This window comes from Chroicocephalus ridibundus, chromosome 10 (assembly GCF_963924245.1).
Source record: "Chroicocephalus ridibundus chromosome 10, bChrRid1.1, whole genome shotgun sequence".
Classification (NCBI taxonomy): domain Eukaryota; kingdom Metazoa; phylum Chordata; class Aves; order Charadriiformes; family Laridae; genus Chroicocephalus; species Chroicocephalus ridibundus.
In genome coordinates, this window is record NC_086293.1 from 17,032,351 (window position 1) to 17,044,738 (window position 12,388).

General features: G+C 41.3%; 2 protein-coding genes across 5 annotated transcripts in view; one reads left to right on the top strand and one right to left on the bottom strand.

The window, feature by feature from the left end:
- Window positions 1-1,109, bottom strand: part of ATXN7 (ataxin 7) — an 88,828-nt gene extending 87,719 nt beyond the window's left edge. For 3 of the 4 annotated variants that reach the window (XM_063347721.1, XM_063347716.1, XM_063347720.1), the window contains exon 1: window positions 411-546. The gene's annotated coding sequence lies outside the window, so the exon portion shown is untranslated. Of the gene's footprint in view, window positions 1-410; window positions 547-858 lie in introns of those variants that run through there. The other variant, XM_063347717.1, reaches the window with a different exon arrangement.
- Window positions 330-9,558, top strand: THOC7 (THO complex subunit 7). The gene is made up of 8 exons (XM_063347724.1): window positions 330-669; window positions 1,118-1,235; window positions 2,083-2,210; window positions 2,551-2,637; window positions 4,107-4,164; window positions 7,699-7,765; window positions 7,887-7,956; window positions 9,181-9,558. The coding sequence occupies exons 1-8, from the start codon at window positions 651-653 to the stop codon at window positions 9,246-9,248; spliced, it is 615 nt and encodes a 204-aa protein (XP_063203794.1). The 5' UTR covers window positions 330-650; the 3' UTR covers window positions 9,249-9,558.
- Window positions 9,559-12,388: the final 2,830 nt, after the last annotated feature.

The following is a 12,388-nucleotide window of genomic DNA, read 5'->3' on the forward strand; positions in this document are numbered from 1 at the left end:
GAGCCATCACCACAGGGCCAGTGCTCCCTGGCCACCACCAGCCTCCAGCCACCGCGGCGGGTCCCAGCCCTCAGGGTGCCATGGCCACCATGGTGGGACCCATCCACCTGTTCCCCTGCACCATCACCGCCACCGTTGCAGGGATGAGCCCTCTGAGGGGAGGATGGGGCCACCGAAGGTGGTGGCGACGGCGGCCCCGGGAGAACGCTCGGAGGCGGGAGGGCGGCCAAGGTGCAACCCCTGCCCGGCGACCTTCCCGCCGCGGCGCGTCGAGGGAGAGGGAGCATGTGCCGGGGGCATGGCGGGGCGGCCCGGGCAGGGGGCGGCGGGGCCGGGGGCGCGGTGGCGGGGAGGTGGAGCCTGGCTGCGGGCGCGGGGACCGCCGCTTCCCTCCCCCGTCGGCCCCTCACCTGGCGGGGCCGCCCCTCGCCAGGGGGCCGGTTCCACGCGGGGAGCAGGCCTCGCCCGCCGGCCCTCCCCGCCGCAGCAGCCGCCGCCGCCGGGCCGCGAGTCCGCCGCCAGCCGGCTCAGGCCCCAGCCGCCGCCGCCGCCGCCTCCCCCTCCATGGCCGCCGCTCTCGCCGGCTGCATTGTGGGAAGCTGACCTCACTCGCTGCTGCCGCCGCCCCGCCGGCTCCGGCACTCACCGCCATGGGGGCCGTGACCGACGGTGAGACCTCCCTCCTTCCTTCCTCCCTCCCTCCCCGCGCCCGCCGCCCCGCTCCGCGACCCCCTGCCCGGCCCGGCTCGGCTCCCTTCAGCGCCGGGCCCGCCTCGCCTCCCGCCCCTGCTCTCCGAGGAAGAGCTCCCCGCGCCCCGGCCTCAGGCCTCCCTCCGAGCCCGTCCCCCGGCCTCTCACCCCGCAGACGGGCCTCCATCCTGGCCCCGACCCCGCAGTCCCGCTCCCGGGCCCGTCATGCCGGGGCACGCCCGGGCCTTGGGCGCCCCCCGCCCCCAGGCCTTTCCGCCCGGGCCCCAGGGTCCCTCAGCCCCGGGGCCGCCTCCTTTTTAACGGATCCTCCCGGTTCAGCCTTGGGAATGGCTCCCTGAAAGCCTGGGGTGCGACCCGCGCTCGGCCCTGGGATGCGGCTGCCATTAAACGGGAGTTTTTTCCTCAGATGAAGTTATCCGCAAGCGACTTCTGATCGATGGCGATGGTGCTGGTGACGACAGGCGGATCAATTTGTTGGTGAAGAGTTTCATTAAGTGGTGTAATTCCGGATCTCAAGAGGAAGGGTATTTGTTTTCTGTTTTGTTTTTTGTTTTTTAACTCTTGGAACTGATTAGCTTGCATTTCAGTGGAAAACTGGGCTTGATCTGTTTTGAAACAACTCGTGTTAAAATGTATACATCTGCTTTTCAGTATGGCTCTGTGGCGTTTCCAGCACAAACGCCGAGCACTGGCATTAGAGATGGGGGCTACAGAGAAATTGAGGACTAGCTGAGGACTACAGAGGGGTCGGAAATTCCTGAAGGCTGCAGGCTGAAATCCGCCCGCGCAGCTCCAGTGCCCTCAGGATTGTCGTGCTGCTGCGTGATCCGTCTGGGAGTCCTGCTATTATAACAGGATCACGACTTGAATATTTTAGTTGGTAGTTCTGCATTTGTTCTGTTAGGGAAGGGTAATACTGCTGGTATTTCTGCTGCTGTGGTTCTGTTTCTCTTTTTTTTTTTTTTTTTATTAAATAAACAGGCTAAAATAGTAAGGGATGAGCAACAGCATGGTGTTCCGCTGTGGGGTGCTGGATATAAATTCCCGGAGGACACGATAGCACTGCAGCATTACAATATGAATCTCGGTGGTCACAGAGCCAGCCCTAGCTGGGAATTTTATAAGCCATGGACCAACCTGCCCAGTGCTTCAATACTCACTTTGCACCTTTAAGGGCATGGTAGAATTAATGGGTGCAATGTTTCTAACTGCACTTTCAAAAAATCGTACATTGAATCTTTGAAATATTTTATTTCTTTAATAATTGTTATTTAACTGTTCCTTATGCTACATGAGGCTTTGTTTTCTTGTTTTGCAAAGGTAGGGGGTATTTTTATGCTGCTTAGGAATAAATATCTTGTCTCTTTGCAGTTACAGCCAGTACCAACGAATGCTGAGTACTTTATCGCAGTGTGAATTTTCAATGGGAAAAACTCTTCTGGTGTATGATATGAATCTGAGAGAAATGGAAAATTATGAAAAGATCTATAAGGATATAGGTAAAGATGAGAAAATATTACTGTTTTCTGTTTGTCAGTTTCTCTTATGAACAAACTTGAGCCAGTTCTGCTGAACATAATATATACACATGATGAGTGGTTTCTTGTTTTTCTCTTTTTACTAGATAGCACTCATACAGATGCTGCAAACATCTTAGCGGTATATAAAACACATGCAAATAAAAGCTTTTTTAACCTATTGAAGATGATGGAGCTAGCAGGCCACCATGTCACAAACAGCTCTCTATCTTTTTATAGTTTATCAGAGTGGCTTGTTTACATGTATTGTTAGATTTCAATATAACTCTGTATATCTCTTCTTTTTTTTTTTTTTTTAAAGAAAATAGTATAGCTGCAGCACATGAGAAGATTTCTGAATGCAAAAAACAAATCCTGCAAGCAAAAAGGATTCGAAAAAATCGCCAGGGTAAGGAGCAATATCTGTATTTACACTGGTTGGTTTCATTATTTTATTGTCTTTTAACATACATTGTATCAGAAAATAGATTGCAAATGTTTGAAAGTGCAAGGGAAATATACTGGCATCATGAATATTATATTTAGTTTGGTGGGTTCCACACCCACTACTGAAAGTTTTTGGTGGATGAGGCAGGCAGGATTCAACCAGTAGATCTTAATGACACACAACATCAGGAAAACCTAAAACAGTAGTTCAGAGAGATGTTTTCAGGCCGAAGAAAAAATCCCCAAAGCATCCTATCACAGTTCATGTGACTTGAGAAGAACTAAAGCACGTTATTAATGGCAAAACAAGAGTTGAATAGACTTACACCCAGCACTGCAGATTATGCAAGTGTATTCCTTCAGCTCTTAAGCGAAGGTAATGTTCTGGCATACACAGAGACGGTGGTGCCAGTTACACACCCAACAACCCTGTGTCTGTCCTTACTGATTACCGGTTATGAGAGGTGTATTTTTTCCCTACTCTTAAAAGTATGCGCTGATAATTTCAATTGAAACTTAAAGCACTTCCCTGTAATACTGTCTTATCAAAACATTAGCGATCGAGGAGAAGCAAGAATTTGTTTTTTCTTGATAAATGAAATGCAAAAAGAAAATGTTTAAAGGTATAACAGATAAAAGGTTTTAAATACAACTGATCAATTTCGTGGATAATTTTAGACTTAAGTGGAAATTAAAAGAACCTTAACCAGTAGGAATGTAGACTTCTTATGTCTTCACAAACCTAGGTTTGAAGTGTTTGCTTTTTGATATGTTCTGCCCTGAGCCTGCAGCACAGATTTTTTCCATGTGAATGAGGTAGTTGGTACATATACAATCTTACTATCAGGAAGTTATCAGGCTACGTTAGTTGCCTATATAACCATAATATTGTTCTTAATATGTAATACAGTTTAAAAAAGAAATCCTGTTGTTTCTCATGCAGCATTTTATACTTTTTTTCTAAAAAAACTTTAATGTTTATGCATAACATCTTATTAGCACCATTTTCTGTACATATACATTAGATTGTATCTAAAACCAGTGCTTATGAATCGTACACAAAAGACCAAATGTGCAGCAGTGCAGAGCTATCTAAAGGTTGTATTTTCTGGCCTTATCCTTTACGAATCGCTAGCACTAGGTAAGTTTGAGTAGATAATGTCCTACAATCATATCTGAAGTTTATTTAAAATCTCTTTCAATGTAATCATCTACTTTGAAATGTTATAGCGTGGTATAAATTATATACATTTTTATATATGGATATTTGCATGTACTTTTTAATATATGTAAGATGTTATGTACACATTTCAAAAACATTAAAACAGTTTTTCAAGAAGGAGAAAGAATCTGCACCATTCTATGGTAGCTGATTTTTGGGTCTTGAATCAATACTTTCAGAATTATTTAGGCTATTTACATTTCTTTCAGAATATGATGCATTGGCCAAAGTCATACAACACCATCCAGACAGACATGAAACACTGAAGTAAGTATGAGACTACATTAATTTATAATAAGCCAGGAAGCTGGAATTCACCAGATTTGACATTTCCTTGGTTTCAGTTTGACCTTTCCTCACTTTCATATAATTTCTTTGGACACAAGAAAAACTTGGGTTTCATTTTAAAATTGTGCTCTTATCAGCTTTCTTTAATTAATCTCCATCTGTAGGGTTCAGAAGCATTGCTAATCGTTTTGTATTTGAAATTTTTCCATTGTTAGGGTGAATAAGTGAACTCAGACATAAACACACACCTAATGTCAGTTTACCAGGAATGAGTTTCTCAGAACAGAGAGACAGTGGGGAACTGCTGTAAAGTGTGCCAGCAAGGGATTCAGTAGTCACACAAAATACATAACACCCAAGCAAGTTAAGGTAGCAGGAGAGAAAGCTTTTAGGGGTTTTTTGTGTGTTTTCCTTGTGGTAGTTGTTCCTGCATGCCCGGTTATAAATTACTACGTTGAATACCACAGTATAACCTGTCCTGGCATGCAGGTTAGACCTACCTGTTGTCCAACTCGTCTTATGTGGAACTTACAGTATTGTTTGTGTCATTGTTGGATTTGGATTACTATCTGTGCTTTTTGGGCAGTTGTGGGGAGATAATATTTTCAACTCCTATCAAGCCACAGAAACATTCCAGGACTCATTGCATCTTTGAGTTTGTTCTTTTTCACCTGATTAAAGATGCAGTGTGGGGTTACTGTTCTCATTGAAGCACAGCTTGCACTTATCCTGTTGCCCACTTTAAGTGGAATTGCAAAGAGAGTCTGTCTTTTCACATTCCATGGTCTTTTATAGCAAAAGGGAGATTTTGGATTATATTATTACCCTACTAATAGCATTTTTATAGCAGTAAGCCACTGAGAATATTTCACACTTTTCTTTCTTGTATGTTGGTTTTTTTGTGCCTTGATTTCATTACCACAACTTTGATTATTACAAGCAATTCTCATGAGGCTTGTCTACTTCTTACTTCGTTAGTCAGCATGTGCCGTTTATCAAGTGAGGTTTCATAAAGACAGTTACCAAAAGTGAAGTTTTTGAGATAAGTCAATTGATTAAGAATGGAAATAACTAAGTGATAATACTTCTTCTCTTAGAGGATGCCAGATTGTTCAGGTTTGGAGGGATTGTTCTAATTTTGCTTAACACACCCAAGCGTAACTTTCTTGAGCAAAGATAGAAATGGTGGTAAGTTACAGCTAGTAGATTTGGCATTTTTTCTTTTCTTAAACAATTTTTTATTACAGTTGGAAATACCAGTGTGTTCATCCACTGGAAGAATGGCTACAGTGTATGCCCTTTTGTCCTTACTCCGTTGTATCTGTAGTCAAAGACACAGATTTGAACTATAGCAGAGTATGATTCCCCCATTTTACAGATGGGGAAATAGCACATAGTAACAGAATGGAACATTTTTAAAAGGAGCTTGGTCCATAGGTATTTTAGCTTTAACTGACCTCCCCAAAAGAGCAGACTTTAAATAGAGGAACTAGATGAAGTTTTCATCCAATGTTTTAATTACAAGGCTTCCTTTCTCTCCAGTTTGAGTAAAGTATATAGAAAATCGTACTATGAATCAAGGACCGCCCTTAAATCAGAATGGAGGAAGGCTCACTAACAATGTCACACATTTCATTTAACTCTTAATAACTAAAAACACTTGAGAAAACCTCTTGTGAGGAAAAATGTCATGGTTTATTGCGAGAGTTACATTTATAGCTTTTGCAGCTCATATGGCACAATAGGACAAAGTTCAGAAAAATACTTTCTTTATGCTTTTAAGGTAGTGTTTCTTAGAACAGCTAGTCATATAGCACAAAAGAAGAGAAGCTGTTATCAGCTTAGTGACAAGTAATGCACAGGAGCCAATTCAGGAAGTGACAGGAGCTGAACTACTAAATGGCAGTGCCCACAGTGTAATTAGATGCAGTATCAGAACTGCTAAAAGGACCAAGAAAAGGCACTGAGTCTTAGAAAAGGAGATACAAAAATGAGAAGGCTAGGCAAAGATTCTCTGGAGCGGAAAGTAAAAGTAGTAAAATTCCAGATGGAGCTTGGATGTTACTAGAAAAAAATTGTGTGTCTTCTCACAGCATGCTTATACCCGACAGCACGGTATAAATAGCAAGATTTGTCCTAATAGAAATCTTTCAGGAACTAGAACCCAAATGCTAGAGAAATCACTGTATGAATGACCCTATAAGCTGTTAGCCTGTTTCCGTTATAGGAAGGGATAATGTCACACCCAGCCCTCTTCCAGGCATTCCCTACAAGGTACCAAGCATACTGGCTCAAAAAAAGACAACACCCTCAAGTAGCACTAAACCAGACCTTTTTCCCAGCCATCATGAGTTACTTAGGACTGGAGGCCTTCTTGTGGTTCCCTGCCCAGACTAGTTGCAGCAGCTGTCGGTGCTTCAGGGAAAAAATGCCACCTCTTCCCTTGCTGACCCCTGTATGGCTCTGCCTGCCAATAAGTCAGGGATGGTCAGCCTCGGTCCACTTCACCTTGAAAGAAACAGATTGTTCTTATTACACGGAGCATAAATTATGGTAGGCATTGGAGGAAAAGTAGAAGGGCCAACTGGAAGTTTGAGTGTAAGACTATCCTCATTGGAAAGCTAGTATACATTATGGTACCTGTTACTCTTTGCCCTACCTCAAAAAGGATTGTGGTTGTCCATGGTGGATCCAAGTGAGAACACAAAACAAACAAATGCTTGCAGAAAAATCCTGAAGAGGTGTTGAAAGCTGATATATTTCAAAAGGATATGAATAATAACGAAGATTATGGGTGTTGCATATTTCCTTTATCTCTTAATGCCAGAGGCTAGCAATTAAAGTAAAAATGGCATTTGAGAAGGAAATGAGTATTTTTATGGGTCACAGTGGTAAATTCTGTGTGCTGGGGCATAAGCTATATCATGTAGGTACATCAAAAATGTGTATTATACTACATATGGCTACAGTAAAATCTACATGTTATCCAGTACTCACTCTGGTCAGGCCACTGTCAGAGATAAGGTACTTGACTGCGCTTGGTCAACTGTTGTGTCTGGGAATTGTTGTGTTTGTGTGTTGGGTGTGTAGGTTTATCAAATATGTTCTCTATGGTGATGCTATGTTTTTATTTAATCTACTCATGTCAACATAAAGAAATCTGTGAAGTGGTGAAGCCTGTAAAAATGCCATGGGTGTTTAATGTAACCTACTTCTTTAACTTTAATTGTACAGTCAAGCAAATAACATGTTTATGTCAGGACTGAATTGTTACAGTCCAAATGCCCAATGTACAACTGTATTCAAGCTTGGAGGCCTTGTTTTCTGTAAAGTCCAAGTAAATTACAAGTTTCTGACATGATAGTTTAATATTTATGTCTCTGTCATTTCATTTGTTATGCTTTTTTTACCTATGCTGTTTATTTAATGGTTCTTTTTCCTCCACTTAGTTCAAATCTGTTTTTCAAGAATTCAACAGAACTTTTTAAAAATACTATGACGGTTTCTTTTCAGACAGCTAGAAGCTTTGGGAAAAGAACTGCAACATCTTTCTCACATTAAAGAAAATGTTGAGGATAAGGTAGGTTTTTAACAGAGATTGTTACATTATTTATTAGGAACATAATTAATGGAGAATCTGCTATGGGTTTTTTGGCTGTACATGCTCTCTGTTTGCTAAACTATATATTTTATCCTTCCAGTTGGAGCTGAGAAGAAAGCAGTTTCACGTTCTGCTGAGCACCATCCATGAGCTTCAGCAAACCCTGGAAAGTAAGTGGTGTTCTTAGGTAATATATAACTGGGTTGGGTTTCAGCGGATCAAAAGGAATCACAGCTTCCAGCCGTGGCCTGGCTTTGTGCAATTGAGGTTGGTGACCTCTTGCATCAGCAGCATTGTTTTTCCCACTAGTAGTCTAGAGCCTGAGACTGCTCAGAATTTTTGGATTCTACAAGCTAGCCTCCATGTAATTTCCTGAATAACTTCAGATTCATCTGTAGGCAGCAGACTTCTTTAAAATGAGGGGATGGAGAACAGCAATTTGAGGTGTTGTTTGTTTTTTTTTAAACAGAAAAAGTGTTTTTTTACAGAGAAATATTCTTGTGCATAATTTCCAAACTCATTTGTATAATTCCTGTTTTAGTAGTTTTGAACATGTCACTGCCATCATGGTATCGTTTGCGGCTTTACTAAAAAGAAACTGGAATACAGGAAAGCTAAATGACTTACTTCTCAGATAGCGAGTCTGTAACAGAGCAGAGGCTAAAACTGTCATACATGAGCTAAATTCAGGAATTTAGTCATACTCATCTTTTGTTATACAAATACGTAATATTTTCAAATCAGTGCTTACTTTTCATGCTCCAATATGGATAATATTGTTCTAAATATTATTTGCTGGATTTTTGCTATGTCTTTCCAAGATGAAATAATTGGTATAGCCTTTGAGCATGACCTGATTAACATACATAGATGGCTGTAAGAGCAGACTTTCATTCTCTTAAGGCCGTCTAGATCTTCTTAAGCAGAATGAACTGTTAATCCTGGGTGGACTCTAGCAGAAGGTTATTGTTATTATATTGTTACTAACACTTGCTTAAGTATTAGTCTCTAAAATACATTTTCACAGGAATGTACAGATTACCTTTCAGCTTCTAGAATTTTGTGAAGGAAGTAACATTTTAGTGTAAGGCACAGCTTCAGTTTGAAATAAACCACTAATAGGCAAAGAGAAGGCATATAATTTGAAGCAATCCAGTAGTGTTTGCTTAAATTGATACTATAGGATTTACCCCATGTTTCCTGTAATAACTGTTACAGATAACAGCCTTAAAAACTTTGAAGGTTATTTTTTTTTTGTTTGAACATAACATTTTGTATAATGAGATACTCAACTACACATTTAAGGCAATCAACATATATTTAAGTGGGACACAGTTCTGCAATACAGTCTGTATAACCAAGCATGTTTGACTAATGATAATATTGAATTTTAGATGATGAAAAACTTTCAGAAGCTGAAGAATCTCAAGAAACTCAGATGGAAACAGAGACCAAACAGTAGATGAATACTGACTGGACTATTGAAGAAGGTCTGAGTGTCTTCACTTTGTGTTGAAACCGACAGTAAGAAAGACAAAGCTGAAAAATAGTTTTCTACTGCTTCTGTGAATTTTTATACAAAAATACTTGTTTTGCTTATGCTTCAGGGGAAAGCAGTTGCAGATCTGTGCAGACAGGCACTTTGCGTTAATCCACGAACCTTGTAATTTGTGACAAGAAATATATTTTGGTTATTTGGATGAAACTTCTGCACAGTACTTGTGAACTAAGGTGTTTGCCAAACATTGTCAATAAAAGGTGTTTACAAAGAGTTTCCTATTTCTGGTAGGCATTGAGCCTAATAGTAAGTGCTTCTTTACTTACTTGACATTGGACTGAGCACAGTGCATTTTTGCATGAGTCCCAGTTTCCATACCCTTGTCCAGATGGGACCCAAAAATGAGCTAAAGTAGGATAATAATTTTTCAAAATAGCTGCCATTTTAGAACTTATCTGCGAATAGACTAGAACTTGCTAGTTTCATATAAAACAAATTAATTAGTGCTTGTCAAAGGGTGTAAAACAACAAAAATCATACTGTACTAGCTTTATTTTTTTCCTTAAGGTGATGCAAAGAACTGCAGCGATCTGAACCTCGGTGTGCTGTGTTCTGTGCAACCACATCAAAAGTTACATGTTTAAAAGTGCAATTTAAAAGCTTTGTTCTTGTAGAACCAGGAGTCTAATCCTGATAGCATTTATAATCTGCTTCTGGATTTTATCTGTCAATTGAGTATTATGAAATACATTATAGTTCCTGAAATAAATGGTGGAACCCTTCCTTCCTCATGATAACAAACCAAAGCAGTAGAGCGGCAATCATAACATTAAAGAATTTCAGATACTTTTAATATTAATAGGGGGAATGGAATCTATCCACCTGGATCATTCTGCAGTCCGAGCAGTCTGTTGGGAGGTAGGAAATCCAGGTTTCAACCTTCCCAACAAGAGAAGAGAATTGAGTATGCTCTAGGCTTTTGTAAGGCAGGGAGGAAGGAACAAGGGCAGTAGTAGGTCATGTCACTACCTGTTAGCCATGCTCTAAAAACACCTGTTAAATCAAGCCTTCCACTGGTTTGTGTAAAGGAACACATTTTGGATCTTGCTCAGATTGAGTCGTAAGCGTACACGGTTGAAGTAAAATAACGATGTTATACAGAATAGAGCCGCCGCCTCAAACTAGGTGACAGCTGAGGGGGATTTCCAGGATTGTGACTTTTGACTTCTGTAATCTAAATGCCATATAATTCCCGCTCTCAGTGGCTGTGGATCTCTGTGCGTTGGGCTGAGCAGACGTATCTGAGCTTGTTTTGCTCACATTCCAAGTTTGCTAAAGGCAAGCCAGCTGAACGAGAAGTCATACAACTTCAATAGCTCAGTGCAGCCCTGGACTAATAACCTGTCAAAAGTCTTCTGGTTCACAGCTGGTCAGCTCAGAACACAGGGGAAGCTCAGGTTTGCCTGGTAGAGCCTGTGTAGACACGCAGCGCTGCTGGTGCGCTACAAATTTTGCAGATGGGGGGGAGGTGGTAAGCAAACAAAAGGGATTTAATATGACAAATACACTGTCAAAATGTATTTACAGTTCTGTGTTTTTTCCCCTCCTAACAACAGTGAATAGTAAAATATTTTGTAAAGCAGCAATACTAAATTATTGCCAAATCAAGGAGGAGTCACTTTCATGAATGTATGAATTATGAAGATCATAAATGACAAAGTCTCAAGACTCTTAAAGCTTATTAACATTTTTTGTGCTGGAAAGGCCCTCCATGAGCTACCTGGATTGTATTTTGGTACAGAGGTAGATGACATTTACCAGCTACAAATGGTCTCTGTAACAGCATTGTTATGAAAACCTCACATTTTTCCATTCATTGTTTTACACAGTTTTTTGGAAATTACTTGGCTCACTCAAGTATCTTATCTCAGAACTTGTGCTGCTCTGTAGAGACCCTGACCAGAAACATGCTAGGCTACAAGTCTGTCCTCTCTGCGAAGGAATAATACGCAGAAACAAAAGTTGTACGGTAGAGAAGCAATAGAAACGCACAGCGAAGTAAGGAGTATATTCTAGCTTGAATAACAGTGATGCAGTCTTGAAAAGCAATTACTGCCCTGGACAAGGAAGTTGCCCTAGCGCAATGTGACAGCAAGAGGGTGATGTCACCGTACTGCCTTGGAGAGCAACCCCCCCCCCCCCCCCCAAAAAAGCTACATCAATTAATTGCAAATCCAGCCTCAGTGGGACATCCGAAATCTCTGCTCTATTTTTCCTCCATCCTCTTGGAACATTAGATTTGTACCAAGAGAGAAACAAACCCAAATGAAACTCTAATACCAGGCAACGTTTAACCTGCTCTGTTATTAATCCCTAAATTCTAAGTTCAAATCCGCTCTGTTTATGCTGGAAATAGATACCTGTATTCCCTTTGTTCTTCTGTTGAAGTTTTATTTGTGTCCTATTTCCAAGGCACACATGATAGTCACTGTTTTGTCCTTGCTCGGAAAGCTGTCCTGCTATAAAGCTGCTTACCTGCACAAAGACTTATGACACAGAAATTGTTAATTATTTTAGATACTTGTGTAAGTTTTCCAGCTGTCACAGCTGACTTTTACCATCCTTTCTCCTACTTCTTTACTCAAGTCTCAAAGTCTCAGGTGGTTCTCCTTTTTTTGTGAGTTGAAAAAAAAAAAAACTTAGAAAAAAGGAATTCAGAAATACAGGCAAGTACTGTTAGTTTTGCTCTGGGAACCTGTGATTTTTATTTTCTAGAATACGTGCATTAGGGAAATACTATACTAGTGTATGAACCACTTAAATATAGATACACAACAGAACCCAGGGAAGCAAGTTAGCAACGGAGAAGCGCTCTACCTTTTCATGCTTCATCCTGATTGTCAAACGTGTTCTTGGGTTACCTCAGCCTTCGTTTCCCAAGTCTATTTCAATAAGCATGATTATCTGTGTTGCAGAAGTCCCTAGAAGCGCTACCTGTAGCGCAGGGCCCACCTGTTGCTAGGCGCTGTGCACAGGCAGAACAAAAAGGTTGTTCCTGCCCCCGTGTACCACAGCAGCTGGGAGGTAAAGCCAGGCGGGGAGCA